The sequence below is a fragment of the Mastomys coucha genome, unplaced genomic scaffold (assembly GCF_008632895.1).
Source record: "Mastomys coucha isolate ucsf_1 unplaced genomic scaffold, UCSF_Mcou_1 pScaffold1, whole genome shotgun sequence".
Classification (NCBI taxonomy): Eukaryota; Metazoa; Chordata; class Mammalia; order Rodentia; family Muridae; genus Mastomys; species Mastomys coucha.
This window is the reverse complement of record NW_022196891.1, coordinates 52,268,008-52,285,213: the sequence shown is the minus strand read 5'-3', so window position 1 is coordinate 52,285,213 and position 17,206 is coordinate 52,268,008. Positions and strand designations below refer to the sequence as shown.

The 17,206-nt window shown below is 42.7% G+C and overlaps 1 protein-coding gene across 5 annotated transcripts in view; it reads left to right on the top strand.

Annotated features, from left to right (window-relative positions):
• Positions 1 to 14,617: 14,617 nt before the first annotated feature.
• Positions 14,618 to 17,206, top strand: part of LOC116070640 (major histocompatibility complex class I-related gene protein) — a 19,943-nt gene continuing 17,354 nt past the window's right edge. For 4 of the 5 annotated variants that reach the window (XM_031342111.1, XM_031342107.1, XM_031342099.1 and 1 more), the window contains exon 1: positions 14,635 to 14,777. In XM_031342111.1, the coding sequence (XP_031197971.1) occupies positions 14,723 to 14,777 (55 nt within the window). In that variant the 5' untranslated portion in view covers positions 14,635 to 14,722. Of the gene's footprint in view, positions 14,778 to 17,206 lie in introns of all 5 variants that reach the window. The other variant, XM_031342120.1, reaches the window with a different exon arrangement.

Genomic DNA, 17,206 nt, shown 5'->3' with positions numbered 1-17,206 from the left:
ACCGCAGCCTCACTTCCGCACTCAAGCTCACGTGATCCAGATCGCCCAGGCACTGCGCCGGAGAGGGGCGGAGCCTAGTATGCGTCACCAGGCCCGATAGGCGGGGCTCTGGATGGTGGGGGCGGTCTTCTGCTGCTGGGAGAAGGCAATAGGGTTTTTAAGAAAGCTGTTGCTGTGTCTGATTTGCATAAACCTTTTACCTTTTCTCTGCTTTTATTAATACTTGCTTTTAACGCCCTGTGATTTACACGCCCATCTAATCATCGTCTTGCACTAAAAGATTCTCAAATGATCTGATTATGGTAAGGCCATGCAGTGTGTAAAGGCTATATAAACATCCCAATCAATACGCTTTTGGAGGACGATCTTACTGTTTCTACTTTATTAGAGACTTTAGTCTTTCCTGTACAGGGTCACACAACTCCAGACACACAGATCCACAGATCCCGGGCATTTCCCCCCAGATGTATTATCTTTTGTACTTCATTCTGAAAGCAAAGAAGGAGCCGGGCGGGTAACTTCCTCTCAGCTCTGATTCCAAAACATCCAGAGAGCATTTTATATGACACAATTAGACACACTGTGCATAGCTTTCATGAATGAGGATTGTGACCTTTGATTATTGATAATCACTGACACCTGCTGAGTGTTGGGCAGGATTCTAAAGTTACCTCACAGTCTCACAGTGAGGTGATTCTTTATTATCTTCATTTTATGAATGAGCTTTGACTCTGGGAGGTTAAGTGACTTACCCAAATTCTCTAGTCTCCTTGGAGCTTGCATCAAACAAATATCCCTTTGAATCTGCAGTCCCCCATTCAATTTCTCATCTTTAAGATGTAAGCCAGCCAGCCAGGTGGCAGTGGCACACACCATTAAGACCTGCACTCAAGGGGCAGAGGCAGATGGTTCTCTATGAGTCTGAGGCCAGTCTGGTCTAATGAGCTAGTTCCAAGTCCGCTAGGGTGTGGGGTGGGGGTGTGGTGGAAAGAGCTAGCTCTTGAGTTGTTCTGTGAATTCTGAGGCCCCAATGCCGTCAGGGACCCCTGAAGGAAGCTGTTGTTCAGAGAACAGCAAGAGGACATGTTGGAAAAAGGAAGAGAAGGGAGAAGCAAAAGTCAAAGATGCCAAGCTTCTCTGAACTCCTGAAGGAGCAGTGGGTGGCGGGTGTAGAGAAGGGGAGCTGCAGGGAGAGTTCAGACTTTGGCTATCTACATACTGAAATGCAGAGATAAAATGTTCATTCGACAATGGCATGGAAGTGGAAGGGCAGATGAGCCTGATCCCTGAGGATCCTCAGCTCTGCTATTCCCAGCAGCCGTGTCGAGGTGGGTTCTTAATTGTTCACTGTCCTGTCTCTGGATGGATACCATAGTAACATCTTTCTCCTATAGTGTACAAGGTATGGGCAAAGTCCAGCACACCTTGAGCTTCTTTCCTCTGTTCAAGGCATTAAGGACTCAGAGATGAATACTCTAGTCTCCGAGGAGCTCCCAGGCCTGTGGGGAGGAGTATTCAGTTCCAGATAATGAGGGGCACAGGTAACCAGAGAAATGCAGAGCCCAGATAACAGAGCTGAGATACGAGTGTATTTTGTGGGTGTGTTGGAGCTGGGATGGGAGACTCCTAGACAGTGACTAAAGGCAGGAGGGGTCAGTGATATAGGCAAGCAGAGCAGACTCTCAGGTCAGAGCTGAGAGCTAAGGTAAAGGGGTCAGGAGCAGCAGGGAGACACAGCCCAACACTATGGCTACCAGTCATTCCTTTGCGCATTACAGACCTCCACTCAGGCATGGCCACAATCTTGCCTTTACCACAGATTTTCAGGATAAACTATGGTGAAGTCAAGTTAGCACATTTACTAAGTATTTAGAAAGTGAGTTGCATAGGAAAGGGGCAAGCACAATCTCAATTCATGAATGTGGGCTCTTCCACAGAGAGTCACACTTACATGTCTATGTGAATGATTTTGTAGCTTTTAAAAGTTTGAATTTCTCTAAGGATGTAAACTACACGGTTTAAAGATTATGCCAAATCTAAATTAAAGTTTAAAAGTTAAGTAGGTATATGAACTTGTTAGCTTTTTTTCAAAGATTTATTTTTTTATTTATTTTATGTGTATGAGTGCACTGTAGCTGTACAGAGTGCCGTGAGCCATCATGTGTGTGGCTGTTGGGAATTGAACTCAGGACTTCTGCCAGCCCCGCTCGCTCCAGCCCGCTCACTCTGGTGTGATTCACTGTAGCTGAATTCAGACACACCAGAAGAGGGCATCAGATCTCATTACAGGTAGCTGTGAGTCACCATGTGGTTGCTGGGATCTGAACTCAGGACCTTCGGAAGAGCAGTCAGTGCTCCTACCCGCTGAGCCATCTCGCCAGCCCTGAACTTGTTAGCTTATTAAAAGGGCTTTTTTTTGTAGTAAATGAAGTTGTAATGTGTTTTGATGATGTGCATTATTTAGATTAGAGGTGAGGGGTCTGGAGAGATGGCTCAGGGGTTAAGAGCACTGACTGCTCTTACTAAGGAGGGGAGTTCAGATTTCAGTACCTACGTTGGACAGCTCACAACTGCCTGTTACATCCAACTCCAAATGATCTAGCTCCCTTTTTCGGGCCTTCACTGCATTCATACACACACACATCAAATCTTGGATTTAAAGACAAGAGATGTGGACTGGAGAGATGGCTCAGTGGTTAAGACCACTCAATACTCTGCCAGAGGTTCTGAGTTCAATTCCCAGCAACCACATGGTGGCTCACAACCATCTGTAATGGGATCCAATGCCCTCTTCTGGTATGTCTGAAGACAGCTACAGTGTACTCATATACATAAAATAAATAAATCTTAAAAAAAAAAAAAGGACAAGAGATGCTTGCCAATATGGTAAAAACTCAGGATTACAAACATTCTGGTCCTATGTAAGAATAGTTCACTGAAGTCAGTTAGATTAATTAGTGAGTAAAGACTTCAGACCAAGCCTGAAGTCTTAAGTTCAATCCCCAGAATCCACACAATGGAAAGAGAGAACTGATGCCTGCAAAATGTCCTCTGACTACCATAAATATATATATATATATATATATATATATATATATATATATATATATAGTACTATATGTATGCATAAGTATGCACACACACACAAGTGTAAAATTTAAATTAACAAAATTAAAATTAATAGGCTAGTTCATTTACTGTTTTTAACATCAGCCTTGAGATTTTCTTTTAAGAAAACACATTATCTCTGTGGGCATCTCTTTGTCATTTGTATTGCAGTTCCTTGGTTCTGTCTGCAGGAAAGGTAAATTAGAGCCCGGGGCAAGGAGAATCTTCTTCTAATGGTCCATTCCCTTTCCTTGTCTTTCTTTCAGTCCTGTCTCAGCAGGCTACGGCTGCAGGTGGGCAGGGCTAGGTGGCTGGGAATGTTGAGTACTCTGTGTTCTGTCTTATAAGCCTAGGAACTCAGAGAAATAGCTGAGCCAGACTGAGTAAGAATGGCCCAGGTATGAGCATATGTTTGAATGCTTATTCTCCAGTCGCTGGAACTGTTTGGGAAGGATTAAGAGGTATGGCCCTGTTGGAGGAGGTGTGTGGACTTTAAAGTTTCAAAAGCCTAAGCCAATCCCAGTGCCTTCTCTCCTCACCCCTTCCTTCTCCTCACCCCTTCACGGTTGTTGTGTCAACATGCAAGTTCTCAGTTACTGCTCCCGCACCATGTTAACATGCCTGCCTGCTGTCATGCTCCCACTATGATCATGAATATCCTCTGAAACTGTGGGCCCCAAATTAAATACATCCTTTTAGAAGTTGCAATAGAAAAATAACTAAGACACAGGCTTTGCGACAGATGACACAGTGACTCGAAGGCCACAGTGCAGAAGATGGATGAAAAGATCAAGAGGCAGGCTTGTGGAAACGAAGACATGGATGGGGGGAATGCATTTGATAAGAGCTCTGGAGATCACAGAGGTAGCAGACATTGCTGGTTTCTGATGAGGAGAAGTTGGTAAAAAGAGGAAGAGGGCCGGGGAGAAGGCCTGCAGCATTGGAGCTGTCAGTGACTAGGAGTTGGTGCACCCAAGGAAGAAACTTCTACTATTCGGGAAAATGAGGCAGTCAATGGAAGTAGGGGACGAAAGCAGATAGTGGGAGAGAGGACTGTGATCAAAGCACATTATATGCATATATGAGAATGCCACAATGAAACAAAGTATGTTTAATATATGCTAATAAAAAAATTTCTTTTTTTTTTTTTTAAAGCAAAGAGACTCCAGAGGATGAGCTGATTTAGGGTATGTATATATTAGCGTCATGTATTTTGGCCTTTCCCACTAAACTGTAAACTCCTGGAGGGTCTGGGCACTATGTGAATGCCATCGCCGTCTCTAGGGCTAGCATGGACCCTTATTTTCCAGCTCCTGGATTTATTAATTGACTCACTAAGACTTAAGAGTTTTACAGGTAGGAACAGAGGATAGATAGAGCACCCACGCTTAAGGAAGCCTAATAATCGGGATCTGAAAAGAGGCAATAATGGAAATGGTGTCAGACTCAGGGAGTATGTAAGTATGGGGTATCCTTTCCTTTAATATATCACCTTCTTTCATCCTCTCTCAAACTAGAACTTGGCCTCCACTATCCAAGGAAAGGGAAGTTTTAGCTAAATGTGAGAAACAGAGGAAGTTATTTCTTTGTTTTCTGTGGTTTTGTACCCCCCCTCCCATTCAGCAGGGCCCTGGTTTTAGGTGAGAAACAATAGCTCAGGAACAAGGTTAGCAAATAACCATCTCCTCCATACTCCCACTCTTGCCCAACACTCTGGAAAACAACCAAAGTTTCTTATAGAGTAAAAAATCCAAAGAGTAGTTGCTTCGGGGTGGAGTGGCAAATTTTCTGGGTTGCTAGAAATACTCTGTGTTTTGATACACTGTGGGGTCCAAGGGTGTGTGTATTTGTCAGAATTCACCCAACGATGTCACTAAAATTCTGTTCAGGTTGCTGAGGGAGGCTAAGGTGCCAACTCCATTTTCTATGAAGTCATTGAGCAAGTTTCCTGGGAAAACTCTAGTCCCTGACTGAGTCTCCAAAGTTAGGAGAGTGGATGGTAGAGAGAGCTCACGTGGGTCCTGTTAGACAGGTGTGTAGAAATGAAGATATGAAGATGCAAAAAGTAGGTCACAGGTGTCAGAGCCCCAGGGCTGGTGGGGATGAGGCCCAGAGGAGATCACCTCAAAGCTCATAACCATGGATGCCTGCATCAAGGTTTAAATACAGGACCAGAGGTGTGCATAGCTAAGCAGTCACCTTCAAAGTGTAGTCCAGTCCAGCCCATCACCGACTCTGATAAGTTGTCAGACCATGTGAGATCTCTTTCCTGGAAACAAAGATTTTCCTCTGAAAAACAAAACAAAACAAGAAGTCTACAGGGGAGGAGACATCTTTAATCCCAGCACTTGGAATGCAGAGGCAGGCGGATCTCTGAGTTTGAAGTCAGCCTGCTCTACAGAAAGTTCCAGAACATCCAGGGCTACACAGAGAAACCCTGCCTCCTAAAACAAAAACCAAAACAAAAGAAAGTTTGTCCTCTGCCTGGTACCAGGCTTCAGTCTCCTTCTCCAGGCACCGTGAGATTCCAGGGGAAATTCCTATTTCTTGAGGACCATTGTTTCCGTAGTCTGAGAGCCAAAGGGAGGAACAAAATGTCTCTTTAAAACATCCCCATTCCTGTTGAGCCGGTTTACAAAACCCCTACTCCTACAAGGAATCTCTTCTACTCCCAAAGGGAGGTATTAACTCAGCCTGCTCCCTTGTAAGTTGTTGTAAAGAATCTAATGGACACATACACAAGCACGCACTTTACAAAGTATGAAATACCATAGACCATCCAAACTCACTTTTAGTATGCATTTTTTTTTAAAATTGTGGTAAAATACTTATAAAACCTATCATCTTAAACATGTGTGTGAATGCTTTTGTGTGTTCGATGGTCCATGTGTGTTTGTGTGTGCAAATGCCCATAACTAGGCCTAGAGACCGACAGACAGTATATGCCAGTGCACATAGAGGCCAATAAACAGTGTGTGCCAGTGCACATAGAGGCTTATAGGCTGTGTGTGCAGTGCACATAGAGACCGATAGACAGTGTGTGCCAGTGCACATAGAGGCTTATAGACTGTGTGTGCAAGTGCACATAGATGCAGATAGACAACCTGGTGTCATTCCTCAGGTATTGTCAACCTTTTTTCTGAAAGAGAGTCTCTCATCAGCTCAGACCTTGCTAGTTAGATTAGGCTAGCTGGTCTTCCGGCTCAAGGGATCTTCCCACTTCTGCCTCCCCAGCTCTGGGACCATAAGCCCATGCCCCCACATCCAGTTTTTTCACATATGCTCTAGGATTCAAATGTGGTGGTCTGCATGCTTCTGTGGTAACTGCTTTACTCACTGAGGTAATGCCCTAGCCTCTCTCAGGCATGTTAAAGTGTAGCGTGGTACAACCCTAGCCTCTCTCAGGCATGTTAAAGTGTAGCGTGGTACAACCCTAGCCTCTCTCAGGCATGTTAAAGTGTAGCGTGCTACAACCCTACTCCAGAAATATTTTCATCTTCTGCCTATGGAACAACTCCTCATTTTCACCTTCTCTGACACCAACCATCTTTCTCCTGTGTCTCCGAATGTGGCTGCAAGGGTCATGTGTGTCATAGTGCTTTGCAGAATTTCACTTTCAAAGCTCTGCTGCCATTTTGTTTGTTTGTTTGTTTATCCATCCACCCATCCTGGGACAGTCAGATGCCTTTCACCTTTTGGTGTTTGTAAATAATGATGTTTTAACCACAAATGTATAAATATTTATTCAAGACCCTGAATTTGACTATATTGAATAAATACTAAAAGTTGAATTGCTGTATTATATGGTAATTCCTTTCTTAAAAAAAAATTTGGAGGGACTATTTTTCAGAGTGGTTTTACCATTTCCCACTCGCACTAGTAGTTCACAAGGGTTCCTTGCCAACACTTAGTATTTTCTGTTCTATTTAAATAACAGCCAACTCAATAGGTGTGAGGTGATATCTTATAGTTGTGATTTTCATTTCCCTAACGATTAATGGCATTGATTATCTTTTCATGTATTTTGAGGCCATTTGTATAATCTTCTTTTGGCCTGTTCACATCCTTGGTCTGTTTTTAACTAGGTTGTTTCTTTTGTTGGGTCCATGCTAAGTCTTTTGTGAAAGAAGCTAAAGAAGAAAAGGATGCTATGGGTACAAGATGTTATACTTTTAATCATTATTGCAAACTTTAAAAAGGATTTTTGTTTGTTTGTTTTATGTGTACATGTGTTTGCCTGCATGAGTTAATATGCACCATGGGCATACAAGAGCTCTTGGAGGTCAGAAAAGGGAGTTAGATGACTTGGAATTGGAGTTACAGAAGGTTGTAAGCTGCTGTGTGGGTGCTGGGAACTGAACCTGGGTCCTCTGGAAGAACAGGAAACATACTTAACCTCTGAGCCATCTATTCCAACCGAATAACTGTGCAACCCTCTGGGTCATTCCAGGAAATACTCTCTCATCTTAAATTCCATTGATCAGGCTGTAATTTTTCCCATTTCCACCCAACAACAGGAGTGTGCACATGTATGCACACACTGGTTGTGTTTTCTTTCTACTCTTTGGCTGTGATCAATATGTCTGCTCTTGCCTTCTACATGCTGCCTTAAAATGAACATGGACAATGTTAGTCAGTTTATATGTTAAACACTAAAAAGTGATGAACAATTTATGAAATGTTCACTTGATGGCCACTAGAAATGTTTAAAAGTATGTCATGACAAAAAGTACTAAAAAAGTCAGGCGGTCACATATGTACCAAAACTGCTGAAAATACAAGTTTTAATTTTTTTTTTTTTACAATAAAGCAAGTATATTGGACCTTCTTTGGGACCAATAGCTCCTGAGTAATGACACAGTAACTTATATTTATTATGAATGCTTAAGGTCTTTGCTTAGGCTTGTTGCCATCCAGGTCTTATAACTTATTAACCTGTTTATTCTAGTCTATGTTCTGCAATATGTCTCATTAGTTGCCTCTCCTTCAGTCCCAGCCTGTTTCTTCCTCCATGTCTGGCTGGGGAATTCTCCCACACCTAACTCCTAGAATTCCTATCTCTGCCTGGAATCCTGCCTATTCTCTCCTTTGCTAGAGGCCATCAGCTTTTTATTGATCCATGCATGATACTTTTACCGAGTGCACAATAGTATTATCCCAACAAGCAAGTTAGGAACCAATTTGATTCAAAGAACCTACAGAAACACAATAATGACAAATACAATTTTTAAATTGTGTAAAGAAGACAAATCTTGATCCTGATTGAACCTTAAGAAACAGTAAAAAGTTACACCATTAAATATGTATATCAATTCTGGGAAATATAAATTTGAAAAGGAACTTACAAAACAGAATTAGAACAAGAAAAAGAAGTTCCTTAGGGAGGAGGAGAGCAGTAAATGCGGAAGAAGGTGGGAAGAGGGTTTTATTGCTGTAAAGAGAAACCATGACCATGACAACTCTTATAAAGAAAAATATCTAATCAGGGCTGGCTTATAGTTTCAGAAGTTGAGTCTGTGATCATCATGACAGGAAGCATGGCAGCATGTAGGCAGACATGGTGCTGGAGAGGTAGCTGAGAGTTCTACATCTGTGTCAGCAGGCAGCAGGAAGAGAGAGGGACACTGGGCCTGGCTTGAGCATATGAGACCTCAAAGCCCACCCCCAGTGACACACCTCCTTCACAAGGCCACACCTACTCCAATAAGGCCACATGCCCTAATTCTTACAAATAGTGCCACTTCTTATGAGCTACGAAAGCCATTTTCATTCAAACCACCAAAGTGAATAAAGGGAAATTTCAGAATACAAGTAATATGATGGGGAAACAGGGGTTCTTTGGGGAAGGGGAGGGAGGTAAACACAGAAGGAAGGATGTCTGAAAAGTCTTTATCCCTCATCAAGAAAACTTCTCTTTGCAGTGGACGGAGATCATTACAGAAAACCACAGCCAATCAAAATGTAGAATTATGAAGCCTACCCCTGATAGGTACATCGACAGAACACTTCCACAACACTCAGAGAGCATTGCAGATGAGGGGACAGAACAATTTTAAGAGCGTGATGATCAGGGAGTTCGCTATGAGATTGTGTCTCCTAGTAATATTAGAGACTATACTCCTAGAATCTCACCAACGTGACTGCCTATCTTGTATGCTGTTTTACTTCTGTGAAGAGACACTCTAATCAACTCTTACAAAAGGAAGCATTTAATTGGGAGCTTGCTTACAATTTCAGAAGTCCATTATCATCATGGCAGGAAGCAGACCAGATGAGACTGGCATAGTGCTAGAGAAGTAGCTGAGAGTTTTACATCCTGAGCTTCAAGCAGCAGGCAGAGAGACACTAGGCCTGGTGTGGGCCTTGAGCTCACCTCCAGTGACACACTTGCCCCAACAAGGCCATATCTTCTAATCCTTCTAATCCTTCTCAAACAGTTCACCATCTGGGAACTAATTAAGCAACTGTATAACCCTATGGAGCCATTACCACTCAAACCACCGCATTCTCCTCCCTGACCCCCATAAGCTTATACTCATATAACACCAAATGTGTTTAGTCCAACTTTAAAAGTTGCCAAAATCTTTTACAGTCTCAACACTACTTAAAAGCTCAAAGTCTCTTTTGAGACTCAAGGTGATCTCTTAATTGCAACCCCCTTAAAATCAAAATTAAAAAGTGAACCACATACTTCCAATGTACAATGGCACAGAATATACTTTACCATTTCAAAAGAGAGGAAAGAGAGTAAGTAATGCTAGATAATACTAGACCAAACAGGGCAAACTCCAGATTGTGTATTTTCATGTCTGATGTTAGAGTTCTCTTCAGAACTTCCAACTCCTTCCAGCAGGTTTATTTATTTACTGCAATCTCTCTCTCTCTCTCTCTCTCTCTCTCTCTCTCTCTCTCTCTCTCTCTCTCTCTCTCTCTCTCTCTCTCTCTCTCTCTCTCTCCTTCCCTCCCTCCCTCCCTCCCTCTCTCTCTCTCTCTCTCTCTCTCTCTCCCTCTCCCTCTCCCTTCCTCTCTCCCTCTCTCTCTCTCCCTCTCCCTCCCTCCCCCCTCTCTCTCTGTGTGTGTGTATGTATGTGTGTGTGTGTGTATCTGACTCTCTCTGGTTCCACACCATGTTTGTAGATATCTTTGTCAAGTATCCTCCCTCTGACCACCCCATAGCTCTGGTACCTCCATCTTGGGTTCAAGCTTCACCTTTCTAGCTCCATGCAATGGCCTCTCCAGGCCTCCATGCAGGACCGTCTTGCCCAACACCTGGCCTCAGCTGCTTTCCTTAACTTGGGAGGAAGATTCTACAACCCCTTTCCTGTATCTTTCCTGAAGCTGCCAAGTTCTGCTCACCAAGACTGAAACCTGGGCCTCTCCCTCACTTTTCTTTGTACAAACTTTCTGTTGTCAGTGGTTTCTTCTGATGCATAAGCTTTCCTTTAATTTCTTTTCACAAGCTGGAAGCTTAGCTAGGTGGGGTCTCTCGAGGAGGCCACCCCTCCCTTAGTTCCATTTAGCATCAGACTTTGCTTTAAACTTATCTCCTTGAGCAAGGGACTTGGGTCCAACACTTCCAGGTGATCTTTGTTGCTGCTGTTTGCTTTTTGTTGTTGTTTGTTTTAAAGACAGGGTCTCAGTATGTAGCCCCGACTGTCCTGGAGCTTACAATGTAGAGCAGGCTGGCCTTATACTCAAAAAAATCTGACTGCCACTATCTCCAGAGAGCTTAACTTAAAGGCATTAGCCACTATGCCTGAACTTCTTAGTTTTTGTCTTTTTTCAAATAGGGTCTCACGTTTCCTGGTACTCCTTTTTTCCTCAAACTGTACATTTTTTGTATTTCTTTTGCCCTGATTTCCCTTTTTCATTGTAGGACTGCATAAGAATGATCCCTAAGTGACACAGTCCATACTAGGTCTTGAAATCTCCTCTGCTAAAGTCATTAATCCAAAACTCTTTAATTTTGCTTCAGGCAGATTTTTAGGACAAGAGCAAAAAGCAGCCAAATATAAGAAGAATGGTCTCTAGGCCAGCTAGTAATGTTCTTCCCCTCTGAATCCTTGTAAGCTGGGTCCTCTCATTCCACATTGCTCCCAGAACCACTGTCTTCCATGCTCCTTCTAGGATGTCCCATTAAGCCACATGTAAAACATCTAAACACTTGTCTAATCCAAAGTCACAAAGTCTTCTGTATTCCTCCAAGTAACACCATGGTCAGGCCTGTCACAGCAATACCCCACTCCTGGTACCATCTTCTGCCTTTGTTACTGTTCTATTGCTGTGAAGAGATACCATGACCAAGGCAACCCTTTAAAAAAGGAAACAATTGAGGACTTGCTAACAGTTTGAGAAGGCTAGTCCATTATCATCACCGTGGGATAACATCACAGACAGGTATAACTGAGAGTTTTACATCCTGATCCACAGGCAGCAGGCAGAGAGAGCAACACTGAGTCTAGCAGGAGCTTTTGAAACCTCAAAGCCCACCCCCAGTGACACACTTCCTCCAACAAGGCCACACCTTCTAATCCCTCTAATCCTTCTGACAGTTCACAAACTGGGGACTAAGGATGCAAATATGTTCCACGCTCCTGGCTGTCCAGCAGCAATGACGACAGAACACCGAGACTTCTTTTCTCGACGGTTTACTCAGGAAATTTCTTTTCTGGTTTACAGCCTTTTCTGGCTCCTAGGTGTCACAGCTCTCCTAGGTTCTTAAGTGTTACAGCTCTTCTAGATGTCAAGGCTCTTCTTGGTGTTGTTGCTTTTTCTTCTTCTTCTTCCTAGGTGCTGCAGGTCTGCTTGCTTCTGTGGAGTGGCGTGGCTGCTCTTGCTTCTGTGGAGTGGGGCCCTGACTGTCTAGAGAGAGCTCCTTATATACCCAAGCTTGAGCTCTCAAGTCCTCCTGGATTGGTTCTCTGCAATTGCCTCATTAGCATGCACCTGCTCGGGAGACACTTAATTTGCATGAGCCTGCTCAGGAGGGGTTGACACATGCGCAGTGGAACTGGTTTACTGCTACAGTGTATCAGGAACAGGTGCCATCTTGGATCTTATCGTCCAAGCGGCTGCCTACACAAATATGTGAGCCTATGGATTTATTATTATTCAAATCACTGCCCAAATGTGAACTGAACAAGATAACACCAATAAACCTGTCACACTTGTTGGAGAAAAGGCCATGAAGTCTCAACCTTACACAAAGAACTATAGGCAATTAGAATGGGAAAGATGGCCTTCCCCAGGAAAGAGAACACTGCCAGTTAGCCCTGAAAACATACATACAGGTAACATTATATAGACTGAACAAGTTAAATTTAGGAATATATGTACATATATATACATATATATATATATATACATATATGAATGATAACAATTAGTTTTAAAAATAAAGAGACCATTAATTTGAAAGAGGACAGAGAAGAATATATGGGAGAGTTTGGAGAGAGTAAAGGGAAGGGAGAAATGATGTCATCAACTTATAATCTCAAAAATAAAAAAAGAGAAATATATAAGTATTTGTAAAGTTATACCATTAATATGTATACACACACACTCACATATGTGTGTGTGTTTTAGCAAATATAAATTTGAGAAATAATTTACAAAATAGGACTAGAACATGAAACTCCTTTTAAAAAAGAGAACCTCACATGCGTATCCACAACAAAATCACCAAAGATGCATCTACTGAAATACATCAGGGCACGTGTTTGTGCCTTTCACTAATTTGCAGTTAGAATAAAGCAATTTTAAGCTACCTACTCTTAGAATAGAGCGATTTTAAGCTCTACCTACTCTTAGAATAAAGCGATTTTAAGCTACCTACTCTTAGAATAAAGCGATTTTAAGCTCTACCTACTCTCTTCATGCTTCCTTTTTTAAGAGTACAGTATGAATTTTGGGGGACAGACTGTTAACAGAAAAAAATACAAAGGAACAAATACATTAGTATGGAATAGAAGCATCATTGCATAGTAACAGGATCTCTGAGAGGGGCCTGTATTTGCTTGATGAATAACCAAGGGGAAAAAGCAAAAGAGGAAGCGAAGGAAAAACAGAGATACCAGCATATGAGAAGCAGCCATCAAATAATTTCTTTTAGATTTTTGTGGGAAAAGGAAGACATGCCTAAGTTTTCCATCCCCATAAAAAGCAAAAATTAGGTGGCTGCAAACAATATACGTTTTCTCTCCAATAATTCAGGAGGCCACAGTTCTGAAGACAGGTCTTATGGGGAAAACAAAACAAAACAAAACAAAAAACCACCACCAAGAACAAAACCAAAACACAGCTTTTGATACATTCGTTCTTTCTAGAGGTTCTGGGGTAGGTCCAGGGCCACCTGCACTCCTTGGCTCATGCCCACTTCAGCACTGCATCTGCCATCACAGCTCCTTCTCAGATCCTGACCCTCTGCCTTGCTGTAAATGGGACCCTCATGATTATACTGCTTCTGCTAGGTAGTCCAGGATCATCTCTCCATCTCTGCATCTTTAAATCAATCAAACCTGCAAAGTCCCTTATGCCATATAAAGTGTGTGTATTCATGGGTTCTGAGCTTTAGAGTGGGTTATCACTCAACTCACCACTGAAGGAAACCAGGATGTTTGATTCTCCTATCCCCTTTTTGTGCATAATAAACAACTTCATCAAGTTAACCATCTGTGGAATACATGGCAGATTTCTTTTAAAGTGGAAGATGCCCAGCCATGGTGCAGTTTGAGATTCTGCCCCATGTTGAAGAACTGGGATCAAGCCCCCCCTACACCCCCTCCTCTGACCCTGAGCCAAAGCCTGCCTGCCTTCCTGCCTTGTTCCCATTCTTCTCTCTATTCTGCTGCACTTCCTCTTTCCTGTCTAGACCTGTTCCCCACCTCCCTGAACAGCCTCTGCTGCTGTTTCCTAACTTGTCATGTTCTTCAAACAACAATGTGACCATAGCTTGCTTGTGGAGATTGCTTTCCTTAAAAGATGTGTGGCAACCCCTCAGAATCTCCCACAGGCCTTTTCTTTTCCCAATTCAATGGGGATGTTTAGGGTCTATTGTTCTAGGTTAAAAAAAAAAGTACAGAAAAGACAGACATAAGTAAAAAATTACAGGACATGTCTCAGATAAAATGTTTCATGTTATCTGAGACAAGTGGGTGGTAAAATCATACTGAGCAGGGAGTTTCAAATCTTGGAACCCAGGGTGCGATTTTCTTTATCCCTTGGTTAAAAATCTAAACTCCAAGAAAGAACCCTAAGCAATAAATTACCTGTGTTACTAACCCTTGCTTCCTTATACCTTTCATGTAATTGAGCTATAGTTGGGAACGGGATGAAGAGAAGACAGGAGCAAGGAGTCTGAAACCCACAAGGGGTTAATGTTTATTGCTTTCATTTTTGTATGACTCTTATTCTACCTAGCAACTAATGACACCAGATAAATTTCCCAGTTCTTATTGGAGAATGCTCTCCCCAGCCCCACCCCCCACCCCCGCAAGGCTCAGTTACCAAATTTCTCCGGTAAGCCAGTTCTCAAAAGATTCATCAGGAGCCTGTCACTCACTGTCTGAGGTAAAAAAAAAAAATCTGGAAAGTAGAGGACTTCAGTGGGGGGTTGATGATGCTCCTGTTACCTCTTCTCACCCTATTCTTGGTGAAACGAAGCCATACTCGTAAGTATCCCAAGTGCTCTTTGCTTCCAAATGCAACGCATAACAACAGCTTTGCTTCCTAAACTTGAGGTGCAAACTATGAAAAAGTCAGCGTTAAGCCACAGGTCCTTTGTACCCAAGACTTGATGGGTGATGGGCCAGCTAGCCTGCCGCTCAGGTGTGTGTGCATGGATGCCAGCTGCCCAGAAACACTGCTCCACTTTCCCTCTGAGCGCTGTCTCCCCACTTTTCTCCTCTATCCTTCCCTTCCCTTCTGTTTTTCTTCTTTTCTAACAATGAACCCTATAATAGACCTGTATGTAGAGAGAGTTTCAGTATGTAAAAATAAATTAAAATTAAAGTAAACAAACATACAAAAAAAAATCCTCAGTAGTTCATTGAAGTTTAGGGAGCTTGGGTCTCTAGGGCATCAGGAGCCTTGTGTGGCCATAAACACAGGAGAGTCCATGTGACAGGAAGTGCTAGTGTTCTCGACCCTAAGCAACTGTTTTCTGGCTGGCCATTAGTGCTTCTGAAGGTTCACAGGAGAATTCCAGAACTCAGATCAGGCCACCCAAGCTGCTGACTGATGCTCATGCCAGGAAGGAGCTCTTTCAAATCAATCTTCTCTGTGTTCATTCTACAAGTATTGATTGATAGCTTGCTCCGTGTCAGCTGATTGGAGGAATCTAACAACTGGATATGGATATAGTGATGCAAACTTACAAACTTACAATCCTAGCTACTCTAAAAGCTTAGGGGGAATGGTGAGTTTGAGGCCAGTTTGAGTGCAGAGAGAGAGAGAGCAAGAGAGGGAGGGAGGGAGGGAGGGAGGGAGAGAGAGAGAGAGAGAGAGAGAGAGAGAGAGAGAGGAAGGGAAGAGGAAGAATAAAGATGAGGTTAGATGTTTCTCTGGCTTAAGGAGATCAACAGTATAGCGCAGGTCTTGTGCCTTTAGCCCAGGCCTTTCTGTGCTACCGCTGGGCTTCTGGGTACACTCTATGTCGATACTTTGTGGGCAGCTATAGGGTGGGGTGCCTCTGACTCTAAGATGTGTTCCTGCTGCGTTGCTTTTTTGTTCTGGAAGATGATGGCTACAGACTGCATCACCCAGTCCTAGCTTCTGTGTTGTTCACTTGGTAGGAAACACTAGGAAAAGAGACGAGAACATGGAGAAAAGAGAGATTGAAGTTTGCTTTTCTTGCCTCCTTCCTTCTTTCTAGGACTCTCTGGCAGTAGCTATCTGTAGCTCTCTGCAATGTAGGTTGTTTTTCCTTTTCTCTGAAAAAATCTCTCTTCTTTAGAGTGTTAACTTCCACTGGGCTTTAGAAATTGTTATTTGTTGTCCATTTCCCTGTAATCTTAAGGGTGAACATGGTTTATTATAGTTGCTTCTTCATGATCTCTCCATGGGACCTATCTGGTAAGGGCTATTTCCTCTCATGGTTCTTACTAAATGAACTCTGAGGACAATGACAAGGAAGAGATTTCAGATTTATGGGAAATAACTTAAGGTCTACATGATATTTGTGCCCAGTGTTACCATAAATAGATACTTTTATACCATAGATGGATGGCAGACACGGGGAAGAGAAGCCAGAATGTTTGAGACCTAACTCCAGGAAATATTAAGATGATTCTCATATTTTGCCCAGCATGTTGCTGTCTGCAGCAGCATAGCCCACAGGCGATTGTGCCTGCTTCTTCCTTTGAGGTCCCATAGCTCGTCTTCATGGTTTCTCATATCCCCAAATCTTCCCTTAGCTGGTTTTTTTACAGGTGGGTTTTGGTGACCTCGTCCCCAACAGACACTTAAATGCTTCCTAAAAGACCCTACGTTTCAAAGTACTGTTCCTAAGACATTTAAGTCACCTGACTACGAATTAAGCTTGGACAACGATAATGAATACAAATATAAAACTGCGATCTACTTTAGTTGCAGAACTGATGTAAAAATTGGTGCTTTGTGCTTTTATCATTCTCCCTGCTCTTCATTTCAGCTGGTGTGAAACTGAAGTGATGATGTGTGTCTCTGTAATCAATATGGGGCATCGTGCATGGGATTTCCCTTGCATAGCTCTATATACTTTGTGTGTTTCATCTTGATATAGTTAGTCTCTTGATGTTATTAATAATTTAATAGATGAGTTAGCCCACTACATCAATCTACTTTATGACTGATACTTCAGAGATAAGGACTGATCATGGACAAACCAGTTGTGTTAGTATTAGAAGATATGCTTGTAGATTATCTGCTTAGAAATAACCTTGAGCCAAGCCATGGTGGTGCATGCCTTTAATCCCAGCACTCGGGAGGCAGAGGCAGATGGAGTTGACACCACCCTGGTCTCCAGAGTGGGTTCCAGGACATCAGAGCTACACAGAGAAACCTTGTCTCAAAAATAAAACAAACCAAAGAGCAAAGAGGTGGGGAGGGGAAGGGGGAGGGA